Source organism: Quercus robur, chromosome 12 (assembly GCF_932294415.1).
Source record: "Quercus robur chromosome 12, dhQueRobu3.1, whole genome shotgun sequence".
NCBI classification, from domain to species: Eukaryota; Viridiplantae; Streptophyta; class Magnoliopsida; order Fagales; family Fagaceae; genus Quercus; species Quercus robur.
The window spans coordinates 36,481,557-36,498,038 of record NC_065545.1 but is presented as its reverse complement, the minus strand read 5'-3'; the positions used below and the strand labels follow the sequence as shown (position 1 = coordinate 36,498,038).

At 34.8% G+C, this 16,482-nt stretch overlaps 2 protein-coding genes across 2 annotated transcripts; one reads left to right on the top strand and one right to left on the bottom strand.

Moving 5' to 3' along the window:
• Positions 1-5,287: 5,287 nt before the first annotated feature.
• On the top strand, positions 5,288-9,254 carry LOC126710572 (beta-amylase 3, chloroplastic). The gene is made up of 4 exons (XM_050411101.1): positions 5,288-5,880; positions 6,140-6,350; positions 7,379-7,489; positions 8,135-9,254. The coding sequence occupies exons 1-4, from the start codon at positions 5,354-5,356 to the stop codon at positions 8,924-8,926; spliced, it is 1,641 nt and encodes a 546-aa protein (XP_050267058.1). The 5' UTR covers positions 5,288-5,353; the 3' UTR covers positions 8,927-9,254.
• Positions 9,255-11,084: 1,830 nt separating this feature from the next.
• LOC126709801 (uncharacterized) lies at positions 11,085-12,952 on the bottom strand. The gene is made up of 3 exons (XM_050410140.1): positions 12,614-12,952; positions 12,435-12,546; positions 11,085-11,412 (listed from the first exon to the last, which is right to left on the bottom strand). Exons 1-2 carry the CDS (start codon positions 12,679-12,681, stop codon positions 12,438-12,440), a joined length of 177 nt encoding a protein of 58 aa, XP_050266097.1. The 5' UTR covers positions 12,682-12,952; the 3' UTR covers positions 11,085-11,412; positions 12,435-12,437.
• Between the last annotated feature and the right edge of the window lie 3,530 nt (positions 12,953-16,482).

Here is a 16,482-nt window from a genome sequence, read left to right as displayed (position 1 = left end):
CCAAAGCAGGGGTAGATCGCATCAGATTTTTGGTGCGACAAAATTTGGGTCTCACCTAATGACGTATACCATGTGTGCGCAGATGTGAAGACAGACCAAGGTTGACCAAGCAAATCAACAAGAACATGGATAGACAGGTTTCCTGTTTCTCAGCCTTGATAGCAGAACATCTCGTAGTTAGGAGAAGGGGGGTCCGTCAAGCATTCCCGCCTCTTCTTCTTTCTCATCGTCGGTACCATCCATACTGGTTCGATTGCTACTAGAACAAGATTGTGGATCTAGCGTCTCCACTTCTTTTTCTTTCTCATCGTCGGTACCATCCATACTGGCTCGATTGCTGCTAAAACAAGATTATGGATCTAGCATCTCCGCTTCTTCTTCTTTCTCATCGCCGGTACCATCCATACTGGCTCGATTGCTGCTAGAAGAAGATTGTGGATCTACCATTCCTATAAGCTTTCTTCTTCTTCTTTTTTATTTTTTATTTATTTTTTTTATTTTTTTTATAGTTAGCTTTCGAAACATGCTTGCCTAAGCCATTTTGTATATGATGTACTTTCCCTTTATTTAATAAAAAGAGAACTGCATTTTTACTTTATGAGTCTTTCCTTTTTTGCAATAATCATTTCATGAATGGGCGTGTTGGTATTTTTCCTTCAAATAGGACTTAGAATTGATGCTATTGATGGTAATGAAAAGTTGTCACCCTGACTTTATCAAAACTGACAGGGTGCAGTGGCACCCAACCGCTAATTTTAAATAAGTTAACTATGTAGGACTAATCAAGAAAATGACCGTGTGCTCCATACTGCGAATAGTGCAACCATCAAAGAATGTGGAATTTAAAGTAAGTGATCCGAGGGGACCATCATGTACTAAGGTTCTATTCAACATTTATGATGATGTTATAGTGTTAATTTCCCTTAAGCATCTGGTTCGAGGACTCAGGCATGCCTTGGGTTCTGTTTAAGCACTTTATAGAGATATCATAGTGTTAATTTCCCCCAAGTATCTGGTCCGAGGACTCAGGCATGCCTTGGGTTCTGTTTAAGCACTTTATAGAGATGTCATAGTATTAATTTCCCCCAAGCATCTGGTCCGAGAACTCAGGCATGCCTTGGGTTTTGTTTAAGCACTTTAGCATCTGGTCTGAGAACTTAGGCATGCCTTGGTTCTGTTTAAACACTTTATAGAGATGTCATAGTGTTAATTTCCCCCAAGCATCTGGTCCGAGGACTCAGGCATGCCTTGGGTTCTGTTTAAGCACTTTATAGAGATGTCATAGTGTTAATTTCCCCCAAGCATCTGGTCCGAGGACTCAGGCATGCCTTGGGTTCTATTTAAGCACTTTATAGAGATGGTACAGCTAGCCCTACTTCAAATCATGATTTGTAGTGCTATCAACATGCACTGTTCTGGGCAAAGGATCCCATGCAGTGAGACCGTGCCAACTAATTTTCCATCTACATGCTGTGCTTCTGTCATTTCATCTAGCAAGGGTTCAGCAGTCTCGACCGCCAGGTCCGTGAGAAACTAGCCCTTGACGGAGACACGAGATGTATACTTGGTGAAAGCCCCCAATATTGTTCTGTATGGAACAATCCTCTGCGTAGCATGCACCACGACCAAAATGGTCTCCTCCACCAATGGTCGATATATCGTTGCATCGCCTCAGTATGTTGAGCGTTCAACTCGCTAAAACACCAGGTTCCCACAGATGGCACCAATTATAGGGTTACAATTTTAGGGCCCAAGTCCAAGATGTATGGAGTCTTGGTCTATGTATGAGCCCAATACAATAAATTTGTAGATAATGGGTTGAAAACTTGGACCTTAGCGAGTCAGACAATCGACCAACAAGTCTAAGTGATAAAGAAAGAAGGATAACATTGGTTTACTGGGGAGAGACATCCTCGGATTTTATCCAAGGAGATTGATTCTTAATATATCGTTCGTAATCCTTAGTTACCAATCCGGTCCCCCTTTGTTCTCCACCTCTCTTCTATTTTATATTATCTCTCTTCCATTTCCACCGTCCACGTGTAGATTTAGATTGATAGTACTAATACTTGTCCCATCAGCCATTCCCTAAAGTCGTTGGGAGTGGTTGTAAAGGCTGAAAAGCATGGTTCTGTTAGTTGCAAAGCACTTAATGCAATAGTAGCAGCTTTCTCTTAGATATTTTCATGCCTTCCTTTGTCCTTTTCTTTCTTAATACCTATCATATTCCATGGAATGGTCCGGAGTGTCACTCTTGATGGCAGGCCGTTCCCTTTGTCCTCGACCTTACTTGGCCGAGGGGGAGTTCTTCCTTGGTCTGGGCCCTTAACCCAACATATATATTGGTATGGGCTACCTGGTTCGTTTTGTAAACACCACCCCCCACAGTGGTCATTTGAGTTCTTTTGTTCTTGTTTAGTCAAGGCCTTCCCAAAGTGCACCTTCAATTGCCTATAATGACATTTTTCATGAGCATACTAAACATATTGTTCTTAATTTTTAAATATTAAAGTTATTGTTCTTTGTGAGAAGAATTTCTGCATCATAAAAGAAAAAACCTAACACTTACCCTTTAAATGCATAAATAGAATTTCTCCAAAATTTTTTTTAAAAAAAATGTATAGACAAGAGAAGGACATTTAAACTAGGGATGGCAACGGAGCAGGTTTCCTATTCCCTGCCCCCGCTCCACTCCTTCTTTGGGGTAGGTTTTTTTTTCCATCTTGTTCTAGCAGATACCCATGGGTACCCATCCCGCCACACTTAAGTTTTCTATATACATAATTTAATAAAATTTTATTTAGAATACATTAAATTAAAAATCATAAAACATTTTAAAAAAAGTTATAAGATTATAAAACCTCCTCAAAACATAAGAATACAACAATTCAAATATTAGGAAACACAAAAACAATTCATACATAACAATATAGCAACTAAAAAATATAAACAATTTAAATCGTAAAACATAAAAAATATAAATTCAATAATGCAAAATCAAAAAAAAATTATAAATTTAAAGTTTAAAAACAATATTTTTTAATCATTAAAAATAAAAATAAAAATAAAAAGAAAAAAAGAAAAAAGACATGTGCAGGGCTGGTATGGGGGAAAATTGTCAACATGTTAAACTCTATCCCCACCTCATTATCTATACGGGGCGGGTAAAACCCATCCATTAAGGACAAGTAAGACAAGTACTCACAAGAACCGATTTAAATTGCCATCCTTATTTAAACTGCTTTGTGGTTGATTCCATGAACTTCGTTTCACATACATTGCCATGTGACAAACCTTCCGCTTATAACTATGTAGTTAGGCAACGGCTCTAAGCATGGCACAAGTAAAATTGTAATAAAATTTCATAAACATAATATTTTATTATCTATGATGTCCATTCTAAGATTACTTTAATCTCTCATATCTAAAAATCAAATTAAAAATTAAATTATATTTAATTTGAGATTTAGGATAAAAAAGTAAATTAAGTTATATGAAAATAAGCATCCTGCCAGCTAGCCTTTAAAAATTAGAGGCATCCTCCAATTTTGCTCTTGACCTATTTACAAATTAAAAAGCATAAAAGACTTTGCCTTGATTCATTTCCCATCAATCGTGTATTTAAACAATCATATGCTTCAAAATAAGTGATATGAGGAGAAATGTGGACATCTAAACGCATGAGTTTTGAGTTTTGACCTATCAGCGAGGGCTATGCGGAATTGGTCAAGAGATTACCATTCTAATGGAGCCTATCAAGCCAATGTTGGCAAAAAGTGCATTGTAAGCTAGTGGGGAAGTAAAAGACCAAAAAAGCGTGTAGATAGATATTTGAATAGTTCATTGCAGAGATACTACTAGAAAATCCAAAATAGAAAAAAGAAAATAATAATAATGCAAAGACTTCATTACAACCACATGCTTTTCTCCATTGCCTATCTTTCTTATCCTAAGGCCTAAGCAAACCAAAACCAAGAAATTTTTTGAAAATAGTATAATTTTTTTCATCCACAAAAGCATTGAGTGGGACAGGACATAAAAGAAAAAGAAAAAAAGAGAAGCTAGCTTATTTTGTAGAATTTAGCCACAACGCGGCAAAACAAACCACCCATTACTTATCAGACCGACAGATATAGTTGAAAATTTGATAATATTTAGTTCATAATATATTTTTCTTTTCCCTAACAATGGTCCATAATTTCTTTCTATCACTTGTTTGGGGGATAATATTTAAGGCCTTTTATTTTGAAAAGGGGGGGGGGGGGGGGGGGGAATCTTGACTCCAAGTAAGATCTTGGGACACCACTTAATGCAAAATATTAAGCTCAAAGATTTGAATTTTTAATCCCTAATATTAAATTCTCAAATATTTTATTTTTATTTTATATTAGACTCCTACTGATACATGAATAGTAAAACTCTCAGCCGAATATGATACATAAAGCAACATAGAATATTTTACATAACAGAATTAATTATTATTATCTAGAATTAATAATATAAGGGGGCTTCAAGAGAAACCTGAGTGTTACATATAGATATTATTTGCTACTCTCTAGAGACTTTAATCATTCAAAAATATGCTTTAAGGGGCACTCCCACCCACCTTAAACAAGTGGATAGTTAAACTCAGTGAGATATTATTTGCAGCAGTGAATTCAAAATATCAAGGGGTTTGCATCACTTCAAGATATTTCATGTTCTCTGAATATTATGTCGGTCTAACCGTGTAAGGACCAATGCTTTATTTGTCTAGCGCTAGACAAATACGGTAACCAATAATACGGACCATACGGTTGAGATAGCATCTAATAATAATGATAAATTCTTGAGCTCCATTCTAATTTGAAATGAAGATGTTTCTCAAAAAAAAATTGAAATGAAGATTAAAGATGAGGGAACGGAAATGAAAATCATAATATTGCATAAGAAATAGGCTCCTTCAATAGCCAATTTTGTAATTTTTCTTCCCTTTGGCTTGTTCTTTACAAGAAGGAAACTTGGGGAAATAATAAAGCAATTAAAGATGAAACTTCTAAGCAAAATCCTATAAAAAAATATTTTAAAAAATAGAAATAAATCCTATAAATTTTCATTTTGATAAGAACGAGTGTAGTAATAACCACGTACTATGAAAATGACTTTAATTGAAAAGGGTACCTGACTAAATTTGATTTTTTTTTTTTTTTTTTGCACTTTTTCCCTTTCAAACTAGAGCCCACCAACATTGTCTCCGTCAGAAATCTAGCCATGAGTTTCCTTTTATAAATATACACGCATCCACCTTCAATTCATTCATTCCCACATCTCTCTTTTCCATCTTTCAGTCCTCAAAAAACCAAGAAGAAAAAAGATGACTCTAACATTACGTTCTTCAACTTCTGTTATTAATCTTAGAGACACCAAGTTCCTGAAAACTCCTGTGGAGTTCTGTGGCACAATTTGCTTTGCACAAATTAAGCCATCAAGGGGTATCCGGGTGAAGAATTCAATGACGCAAGAAGCACAGGTCTTGACCACAGAAGGGTGTAGAAATGAGAAGCGAGAGAAGCTTCATACACTCTCTGGTGTTCATCATAATAATAATAAAGATGATTCAAAGGTGCCTGTGTTTGTGATGCTACCACTTGACACAGTAACACATGGAGGGCACTTGAACAAGCCACGAGCAATGAATGCTAGTTTGATGGCCTTGAAAAGTGCAGGAGTTGAAGGAGTAATGGTCGATGCTTGGTGGGGCTTGGTGGAGAAAGATGGACCTCTCAAGTACAACTGGGAAGGCTATGCTGAGCTTGTGCAGATGGTTCAAAGGCATGGCTTGAAGCTTCAAGTTGTTATGTCTTTTCATCAGTGTGGAGGAAATGTTGGAGACTCTTGCAGGTATATATTTTTCCCACTTCAATTGATTTTCATATTATTTGGATTCCATGTTTCATGCAATACAATTTCATATCTCGAATTCCTCACTTGTATTGTCCAATAAATTTGTGTTAGTCTGGTTGAATCTTACATTTTCAATACCAAAGTTGGGTTACTTCCCAATTTACATGTAATGGGTTTCGGTTTAATTAATCATTACTTCATCGAGACCTAGTTAAAAATGTTAACATCCACTTTTTTTTTTTTCTTGAATTTTCAGTATTCAATTGCCCCCATGGGTGCTGCAAGAAATCAGCGGGAACCCTGACCTTGTGTACACAGACAGATCAGGAAGGAGGAATCCCGAGTACATATCCTTGGGTTGTGATTCACTGCCTGTTCTAGGAGGAAGAACACCCGTTCAGGTCTACTCCGACTACATGAGGAGCTTCCGCGACAGATTTAGCGAATACTTGGGCGAGGTTATTGTGGTAAGCACCCATCTACAAACATATAAACACATGTTGCCTGTACTAATTATTGTGGAAATAGTGAATTAGAACATACCAAATAAGAACCTCTACCTTTCTTTTTACTCATTTGAGTACATTTTAAAGCAATATCAGTCTACCCAAAAAGGAAAAAGAAAAAAGGTTTCCAGATTTTCACTGACATATCATACCGAGCACATAAATAGATGTTACAACCAAAAAGTACTTGTAATAAAATAAGAATAAAGTTTACCTACAAAATTAGTTGTAATATTTTAAAATTTTAATTGTTGAATTGCTATATACGCTCATGTGTATTGTGTCAATCAAATATTATTTACTATATAATCTATAAATTTATATTTTATATATAATTTTAAACTATAAAAACTTACCATTTAAACAATTTATTGATGAAATAGCTATTAATCTTTAATTTTCTAGAAATTTTACAAGCATGGAGAATATAAGAAGAAGATATAATCCAACGTTAGATTTGTCAAAATTCATCTCTAATAAAAAGATGTTGAGTAAGGTTGTAGTCTAAAACTCCTTGTAACTATGTCCATCAAATAAACGGGGAAACTTATAATTTAACAGTGAACACTGTTACAAACAAGTCTTTTCTGTGGTCTTGACTCTTAACAGGATCTGTTTACCAAAATCCTCAATTCTTTTCCCATTAAAGTGATACTTAAAAAATAAACAAACAAACAAACATATATAAATAATTCTTGTAACTCAGTCATACTTAAAAAAGATTTAGTTCATAGGATAAGAATGGAGCATAACTGAACAGTACATACCACATGAGGGGAAAAAAAGAATCAGAAAGAAGTGCAAAGCAACTAATTAAACTTTCTGCATTTTAATCATTCACAAAATTAAGCTCTGACCCATCCAGATGGTGGACTACCAACATGTATTATTAAAACACCATATAATTTTTGCTTAATCATAGTCCTATTTTCCAACTGTGCAAGTAAAGAAATTATTCCTTCAGAACTTAAATTGAAGTTCTTTTGCAGGAAATCCAAGTGGGATTGGGTCCTTGTGGAGAGCTCAGATATCCATCTTATCCAGAAAGCAATGGAACTTGGAAGTTTCCTGGAATTGGTGAATTCCAAAGCTATGACAAGGTAGTTGTTGTAAACTTAGACTAATTATAAACTAAAATTAAAGGTAGAACATAAAAACACCTCAAAAATTTTAGAACTACGGTTTTGTTATTATTGTTGTTGGCGGTGGACCTAAATGGCTCATATACTAATTACTAAATAGCCATGATTGATGAATCATTGGTCTCTTTGTGATCACCTACTACTAACATATTACTCAAAAAAAGAGAAAGTTTGGCTATAAACTTGGTTGTGGCCATTAGCTAAACTCCCGCTAAAAAAATTAGCATTTTTACTTATTTTGAAAACCTAATCATTGCAGTGTTTGTTTTTTATATTCTTAACAAACATGTCAAATTTCATACTTATGTTAATTATTATTTAATCCATAAACTTATTTTTTATACATAATTTTATATTATAAAAACTTGAAATTTAAAATTTTTTATTGACCACATAGCTGTTGATTTTTTATCTTCTAAAAATTTTGCAAACACAAAGGATATAAGAAGAAAACACCATCCAATGGTGAATTTGTCAAAATTCACCTCCAATAACAAATTTATTGAGCCAAACTTTGTTCTCAATCAAGACATCAACATATCTAAGAGAATAGAGAATTTGGGATTATATCTTTTTTCTCAAACAAGCTTCTATGTCATACAGTATATGAGAGCTTCTCTGGCAGCAACAGCAGAGGCAGTCGGGAAGAAAGACTGGGGAATAAGTGGACCCGGTGATGCAGGCCAATACAATCAATTTCCTGAAGATACTGGATTTTTCCGCAGGGAAGGAACATGGAGCACTGAGTATGGGAAATTCTTCTTAGAGTGGTATTCTGGAAAGCTAATACAACACGGTGATAGAATCCTTGCTGCCGCAGAAGGATTGTTTCAGGGAACTGGCGCAAAACTTTCTGGGAAAGTTGCCGGAATTCACTGGCATTATAGAACGAGGTCCCATGCAGCTGAATTAACCGCGGGATACTACAACACTAGACATCATGATGGTTATCTTCCAGTAGCACAAATGCTAGCCAAACATAGAGTTATACTTAACTTCACTTGCATGGAAATGAAAGATGGAGAACAGCCTCAACATGCAAATTGTTCTCCAGAAGGGCTGGTTCGGCAAGTAAAGATGGCAACAAGAGATGCTAGAATAGAACTTGCTGGGGAGAATGCTCTGGAGAGGTATGATGGAAGTGCATATGGACAAGTTTTGACAACAAGTAGGTCAGATTCTGGAAATGGATTGAGCGCATTTACGTATTTAAGAATGAATAAGAGGTTGTTTGAAGAGGAGAATTGGCGGCAGCTTGTTCAGTTTGTAAAAAGCATGTCAGATGGTGGTCGAAACACAAAGCTTACTGAGTCCGACTCCCGTGGGAGTAACATTTACGTTGGATTCATCAAAGAGAAGAATGTGAAGAATATTAAAGAGCTTGCTCTTGTTTAAAAAGTACAGGTTGCATGTTTATTTGTAACAATACAGAGTGATTATAATGTAGAGAAAAAGGGAAAAATAGGGGGAAAATCATGATATATAGGCACTGTAACTATAGTCTCATATGCTTAAATTTAAGATTGTTAAACAAGAATAGCACCTCTGTATCTATATCTCCATTGTCACGAATGGAGAATTAAATTTTTATTAGCTAATATCTCCAAATCCAGTGTATCACATCTGGAATTTCTGAATTTTTTCACCAAGGGGTTTTAGTATGAACCTTGGAGCAGAAGTTATGTGTTACAGAGTATCCTATTAAATATATTGTTTCTTTAAATTCTGAGCGCTTAATTTAAAGGCAAACAGAATCTTGCATCAAATTTCTCATTTCCATATGTATGGTTATTAGGTGATATATGCATACATTATAAGGTACTTAGTCCACTGCATCTAGTTTCAATCATTACAGAGTTCTAATCTGATGGGGGAAAAGGGGTGACAGGGACAGGTCCCATCTCCCACATGCTTTACCCAGTCCAAAGCTCCCCCCTCTCCCCTCTCTAATGTATATCTCACCTCCCAAATCCCCCTTCCCTTTTTTCAATTTGAGATGAGCAATATCAGATGCTCACCTCTGTCAAATTCTGAGGAAGTTCAGCGAGTAATAGATATGAATAAGAGAACAACAAAAGAAATAAAGAATTACATCTTACACACATCATATGAAACCACAGCTGCCCTTCATGAACCCTGTATACTACTCATAGTCTATCCATAGCCTAAAAGTAAGTTGAGAAACATGTACTTTACCTATGGGTACTTTTAGGAAGTATTGTAAAAGAAGATCTTCAAAATCTATGCGGTCAAGGCCAATGAGCTCTATCTCAACTGACACCTCTTCCCTTTACTACAAGTGCTATGTGCAAGGTAAGGTCGTGGATTCATGACCCATACATACCCAAAAATAAAATAAAAAAACAATAATCCATGTGCATCGACAAAAAATAATGTGATGAAAATCCTTGTGCCAAACAAAAAAATAATGTGATGAAGAAGGCTGTTGGCGGCTTAAATAGCATATCACTCTTAACATATATTAACATATTTCTAAAGAAGACTCTTTTTCCTTCTTTTTCTTATTAAATTTTGCGTATGAGCTTAGACACTTGTAAGACACCCAAATAGTGTAGGTAAAAGAGCAGGGCACAGTTAAGCGCACATTTAAAAATAATAATTTTATAAAAAAAATATATTAATGGGCAATACATCAATCAAATTATCATATAAATTGAAATGAAACATTTTCTATAATTCATATATCATTTATATAAGCCCAACTGTCGCAATTTTAACACAAATTGCAAGTCAAGTCATTTTTTATTTCTAGGATCGCTAGATATGAGTACTTCTATGTAATATCCTTTCTTAAATCTCCAGTAGCCATAATATTACTTAATGACTAATTATAGAAGAATTAGTCAATATAAGTCTAAGACTACGAAATTAACTAAACAATTACCACAATATTCAAAAGGAAAAAAAAAATAATAATAATAATAAAATAAGAAGAAGAAGAAGAAGAAGAAGTTGGGTGATTTACTATTCTGGGGAGAAAAAACCAAGAAAAATTACAAATAAAACTAGAGAGTAGGGGTATCAGAAAGTTACACTCAAAATATATTTTTTGTTAAGTAAGTTACACTAAAAATATGCCAAATCAATGGTTTATATCAACAATGTTAAGATCCTAGAGTTTTAATTTAGTTTTGGTTTTTTTTTTTTTTTTAAGTGTAAAAAACGCGGTTTGAGCTTTTTGAAGAAGTGCAAAAAAGCACGCCTTAAGCATGCTTCTTTGAAGGCTCCTCTCTACAGAGCCTCTCTTTAGAGGCAAAAAGCACTAGAGCCTCAAGGTTTTGCACTTAAGTGCGCTTTTACCAACACTACACCCAAAGACCATTAACCTAATCAATAGTTTAACCAATGACCATATGGATAGAATCGCAACACAGTTAAGCCATTTTCCCCAATATGATTGTAAACATTTATCATAAATTCAATGTTAGGCCATAAAGTAAAAAAATTAAAAATTATACAATTAAATTTAAAGAAAACTTTATATTAACTCAACGTTGGGCCATAGTCTCTACAATCAACAACAATTAGGTAATTGGTGAAAAAGCATAGGCATGCATTGTTTCTAACATTTCTTAGGGGAGGAAAATCACTCATTAAAATAGTTACTAAATCTTGCCAGTAGAAGATGTGCACCCACAAAGTAAGGTTAACACATCAAGGTTTTAGAATTATCATCTACGGTAAAATGCAACCCTCATGGATAACATAAGCAAACATGAACATACACTTCTAAGGATCGCTCAGGGATTGTTTACACCAAATGTCTGAATACCTAAAACAATTGACGGTTGACTAAATCCCGCTTTAAGTTTGAAATTCCTTCTTTCCATCCTCTTGATTCTGGGACATTCACCAAGCACCTGAATATGCCAAGAGTCAAACAGCTCTTAAGAGGTTTGAATAAAAATGATTAATGATAATTGGAATCAACAAACCATGAAACAAACTTCTTGTGGACCTCAATGCTTTTAGGATAGGTGCATAAAGAAAAATGATGCATTACAGGACTATCAGAATAAATAAAAAATACACTATTGTAATTAGATGCGAGAGGAATATTAAAGCAAGATAAGAATTTCCATAAAGTACACATAATTGATAATTCATCACCCTTATGTGGTTACAATAAATTAATCTGTCTTAACTACAAAAATATAAATCTTATCTTATCATTTGTGTTCAAGACATAAGTAAACATCCAGACTTTCAAGTTTCTACCATTAGATCCTTTCAAAGCATCTTGATTTGTAATTTATCAAAGATCCTAACCTCAAAACTCTATGATCTTACATAAATCTTGAGATGCCAGTATAGCATGACTATGTCGCCACCAACATTGCCACAACCACAAACAAACTCTCAACTAAAGAGAAATTTCATTCTTAAAAGTTTTGCTCCCAAGAAAACAACACCCTTCTCATTAAACTTAGGACCTTCATGTTATTTTCAAGGAAGTTGAAACACATCCTTTTGGGATAACATCAAACTAAAAAACAAAAATGTGACGAACAAAGTAGCAAAGCATGAATTTCTGCAATGGGTCAATGTCAACAGTTATATTACAAGCTGCTAAACCCAAAGGAAAATCTATTCTATAAATTAAGCAAATCACTAATTAATACTTTTGAAATGTGATGACTGATTTACAATCACATTTGTTTTCATAACATTGCTTTCACATCTCACAAAAACCCATCCTGCCTAAACATAGCTCTCATGCATTATGAAATCAAGAATATCCATTAAAATGTTTACTTGTAAAACACAACCAGAGAAAAGCAATCAATCACTATTTCTTTTCTTTTCTTTTCTTTTGTGAAACTAATTAGCTGATGTTTTTATCACATTCAAACCCAAAAGAGAGAAGGAATTAATTAGTTACCAATTAAGACTGAGGAGGCGAAGAAGCTGAATCGGAATTTCCACGGCGAAGACTTTCAATCAATTCGCCAAGCTCTTTGCGAGAGGATTCTCGGCCAAACATGAAACCGTACCTGAGAGAGAGAGAGAGAGAGAGAGTGAGTGAAAGATTTGGGAAGAAAGTAAGGGATTTGAAAATACCAGAAGGAAATGGCAGAGAAGGCGCCGGCGGTGGCGATTGTCTGAATCAGAGTGAAGCTCTTCTCCATTTTTTTTTTTTTTTCACTTTACAATTCGGACTATACCAAACAAAACACTAAAATGACAGTGAGAGAGCAGAGAGGTTGCTGGTAGATGTGGTTTTCCAAGGGTTTTACAGTCCTAAGTTCTAATCAAACAACAAGAGCAACAAGATTTCCAAAATTTTGTCAAAGTGAAGATTGGGAAATTTTTATTTTTTCTCAAAATTGCTATCAGTATCAGCACTCAGCAGCAAGTCCATCAACTTTGTACCCAAGAATTATCTTACAAAATGTTTTCACACAAAAAAAAAAAAAAAAAATATATATATATATATATATAACCAAAATATTTCAATAACGATTAATACGGTATATCGTTTCAGATTTTATATAATAATAATAATAATAATGTCTAACCTAACACGGTAATCCTTTTTTTTTTTGAGAAACAACACGGTAATCCTTAACTAGCAGTGATGATAATCATTCTTATAATGTTGAAAATGATGATCACGATGAATTATATGATCTCATCGTTACTTGATAACAATAAGTTACGTACTATATTAAATATATTGATAAACAATCTACTAGAGATTCTGTACAAATTGGTAATATATGATTAATGGATTGTTTAATAGGTAATGAAATGAAATATCACCAAATGTTTAGAATGAAGTTATATGTTGTACTTCAATTGTGTAATGTTTTGCAACAAAAATATGGGATTCGACACACAAGGTATGTTAGGTTTGAAGAGTCAATAGGTATATATTAAGTATTTGTTTGATGATATTTGGACAAGGAGCATGTAACAATTTTTTTTTTTTTTTGGTTGTTGATGGAACGGAGCATGTAACATATTGGTTCAAGAAATATTCTAACATTCTAGTGAAACTATATATATAGACATTTTCATAAAGTTTTGAAATGTCTTAACATAATGTCAATGGATATTCTCAAGCCTTCTAACCCTACATTTTTTGTTATTCAAAGACAAACAAAAAAATCCATTGTACATATCACATTTTTAAGTATTCATTTTATACATTCTAATTTGCTTTTAATATTTATTAGGATTATTTCCTAAGTAACTAAAATTTATATTATATTTTAGGATTGTATTGGTGTCATTGATGGTACACATAGTCACATATCCAAGTTATTTTTGAAGAGGACAAGAAAACTTCATATTATATATAATAGAAATGGTGTGTCCTCTTTCAATGTAATGGCAACATGTGATTTTGATTTACTTTTCACATTTGTTATGGTTGGATCAGGAGGGTGCAACACATGATACAAGTATTTTCTTAGATGCTATTTGTCGATAATCAGTCAACTTTCCAAAACCACCACCAAATATAATATTTTATATATATGTATGTATGAAGGATATTATTTATGCACATCTTATATGTTATTTTATTTCTTTTACTAGGAAAATATTGTTTAGTTGATACTGGATACTCCTAAAGGAAATGATGTTTGCTACCTTAGAGCATTTGTAACAATGGAGATATAATGCTATAATGCTAAATTTTAGCTCCACAAACATTAAAATGATGCTCCAGCAATGGAGTTAAATCTATTTTTTTTAGCTCCACTGCTACAGTGCACATCTATAAATAGATGTGCACTGTTTATGAGAGCTAAAAAAATATATATATTTTATTCTGGCTGTTGATTAAAAAAATGCCACTTGCTCTCTCAGTCACTCTCGCCTCTCTCTCTCTCTCTCTCTCTCTCAGTCACTTCGTCACCAGCCCAAGTCGACCCAAGCCCCAAGCCCCAAGCCTTCGACCCACGCCTCCGCCGGCCTCAACGTCACCAGCCCAAGCTGACTCAAGCCCCAAGCCTCCGACCCACACCTCCACCGGCCTCAACGTCACCGACCCAAGCCTCTGCCGACACACGATCCACATCTCTGATCCACCGGCCCACGCCTCCCAAGCCTTCGATCCACCACTGCCGCCCATCTCTCTATTCTTTTTGCTGTGATTGAGTTTTTTTTTTTTTTTTTTTTTATGTATTTTCATATGGGTTTGGTGGCTGTGGTGGTGGTGGTTGATTTTGGCTATGGTAGTGGTGGTGGATGATTTTGACAGTGGGTTTGTGGATTTTAGTTATGGTGGTGGTGGATGATTTTGGCTTTGGCAGTGGGTTTTGTGGATTTTGGCTATGAGTTTTGTGGTTTATGATTGTGGTTGTGGCAGTGACAATGGGTTGTGGTTGTCATGGCTGGTGGTTTGTGGTGACTGGTGGTGATGGGGTTGTGATTCTGGTTGTGGTTTTGTTTTTTTTTTTTTTTTTTTCTATGTTGTGTTGTGGTTGCCAAAATAGAGTGGTGGTTGTGGCCGGTGGTGGTGGTGGTGGTGGTGGTGGTTGTCGCTGTGGTTGTGGCTGTGGCTGATGGTAGAGGTGGTTGTGGTTGGTGCTGTGGGTGTTTTTTAGGTAGTGGGATATATTATTTTATTGTGATGTTTATATTATTTTATTGTATTGAAAGTTAAAATAGATTTACTGCTGCAGCATGTGTATAGGTAAAATAGATAAAGTAACTTTTGGTGGAGCTAAAAAGCTAAATTTTTAGCTCCACTGCTGTGGATGCTCTTATAAGAGATAGAGGTGCCATTTTTCAGATTTTCGACGAGCTGGTCAAGGAAATCACCTAAAAGAGAGGTTTAACTATGTTCACTCATCACTTTTTTTTTTTTTAGAAAAAAAATTTACAAAAATTGTAGCTCGTCAAAATCCTGAAAGCTATCTCGGGGTCGCTGGTCAAGGGAAGCTATCTCTCTTCAAAATTTACAAAAATTGTAGCTCTTCTAAACATTTGAAAATCCTCTCTCTCTCTCTCTCTCTCTCTCTCTCTCTCTCTCTCTCTCTCTCTCTCTCCGTGGTGTTGGAAGGCCATTGATCATCGGTGATTTGATCTTGCCTTGATTTGGTTAAGTCTTGACAACATTGGGTTAGATCATGGCGACATTGAAATGAATGACCACAATATCAATTGCTTGTTTTTATACTATTAAACTTCACCCATTAGTTTAGGAGGAGTTAGAATTAACCTTCCCCCCCCCCCCCCCCCAAAAAAAAAGAAGAAGAAGTTAGGTACACTAAAAAATACACTCATATAGCCCAGACGAATTAAACATGCCGCCTATTAGTCCAGCTAGTACTATGATGCCACATGGTCACCTTAAAATTTGGTATCTTATGCATCAATTGTATGGAGAGCCTCTCTGATCAACATGTGATTCACATGTTAGTGAGAGGGGCGCTCCATATGCCCGATGTATATGATAATATTTCAAAACATAGACATTTCCTTTTATTGTAAATGCGGCTAGTCAAATGATATAAGTGTTATATAGCGTGAAGTTTTTTTTTTTTTTTTTTTGGATAGAGAGTAAGCACTAAAATTGGATAATTTTATATTTTCAAAGATTTGATGGCTAATAAACCATGGAAATAAAATTAGAAAATTAGTTAAGCGCTAGAGAGCAAATTCATTTTTTTTTTTATATATATATTTAATAAAATAATAGATTAATAGGGTGATTTGTGACCTTTTTTTTGAAAGAAAAGTCACAGTTTTTATATTAATTGGCCAAAAAACCATCGTGTTAAATTATAATTCTCTTTTCAATTTACAAGTTTAAATAAAAATTAAGGATAAACAGAACCATCAGCCGACCTTAGCTCAGTTGGTTAGATTATAGGATAATCACATTCTTCTTCTGAATAGTTATCCTGGGGTCGCTGGTTCGAATCCGGTAGGTCGGGTTTTTAACGTTTTTTTCTTTCCTTTCCTTTCCTTTCCTT

Bases quoted from the DNA above. Each gene is read 5' to 3' on its own strand.
- LOC126710572 (XM_050411101.1), top strand. From the start codon at position 5,354: ATGACTCTAACATTACGTTCTTCAACTTCTGTTATTAATCTTAGAGAC. The intron at 6,351-7,378 runs GTAAGCACCCAT...GTTCTTTTGCAG, and splicing joins ACTTGGGCGAGGTTATTGTG to GAAATCCAAGTGGGATTGGG. The intron at 7,490-8,134 runs GTAGTTGTTGTA...TATGTCATACAG, and splicing joins AATTCCAAAGCTATGACAAG to TATATGAGAGCTTCTCTGGC.
- LOC126709801 (XM_050410140.1), bottom strand. From the start codon at position 12,681: ATGGAGAAGAGCTTCACTCTGATTCAGACAATCGCCACCGCCGGCGCC. The intron at 12,547-12,613 runs GTATTTTCAAAT...TCTCTCTCTCAG, and splicing joins TTCTCTGCCATTTCCTTCTG to GTACGGTTTCATGTTTGGCC.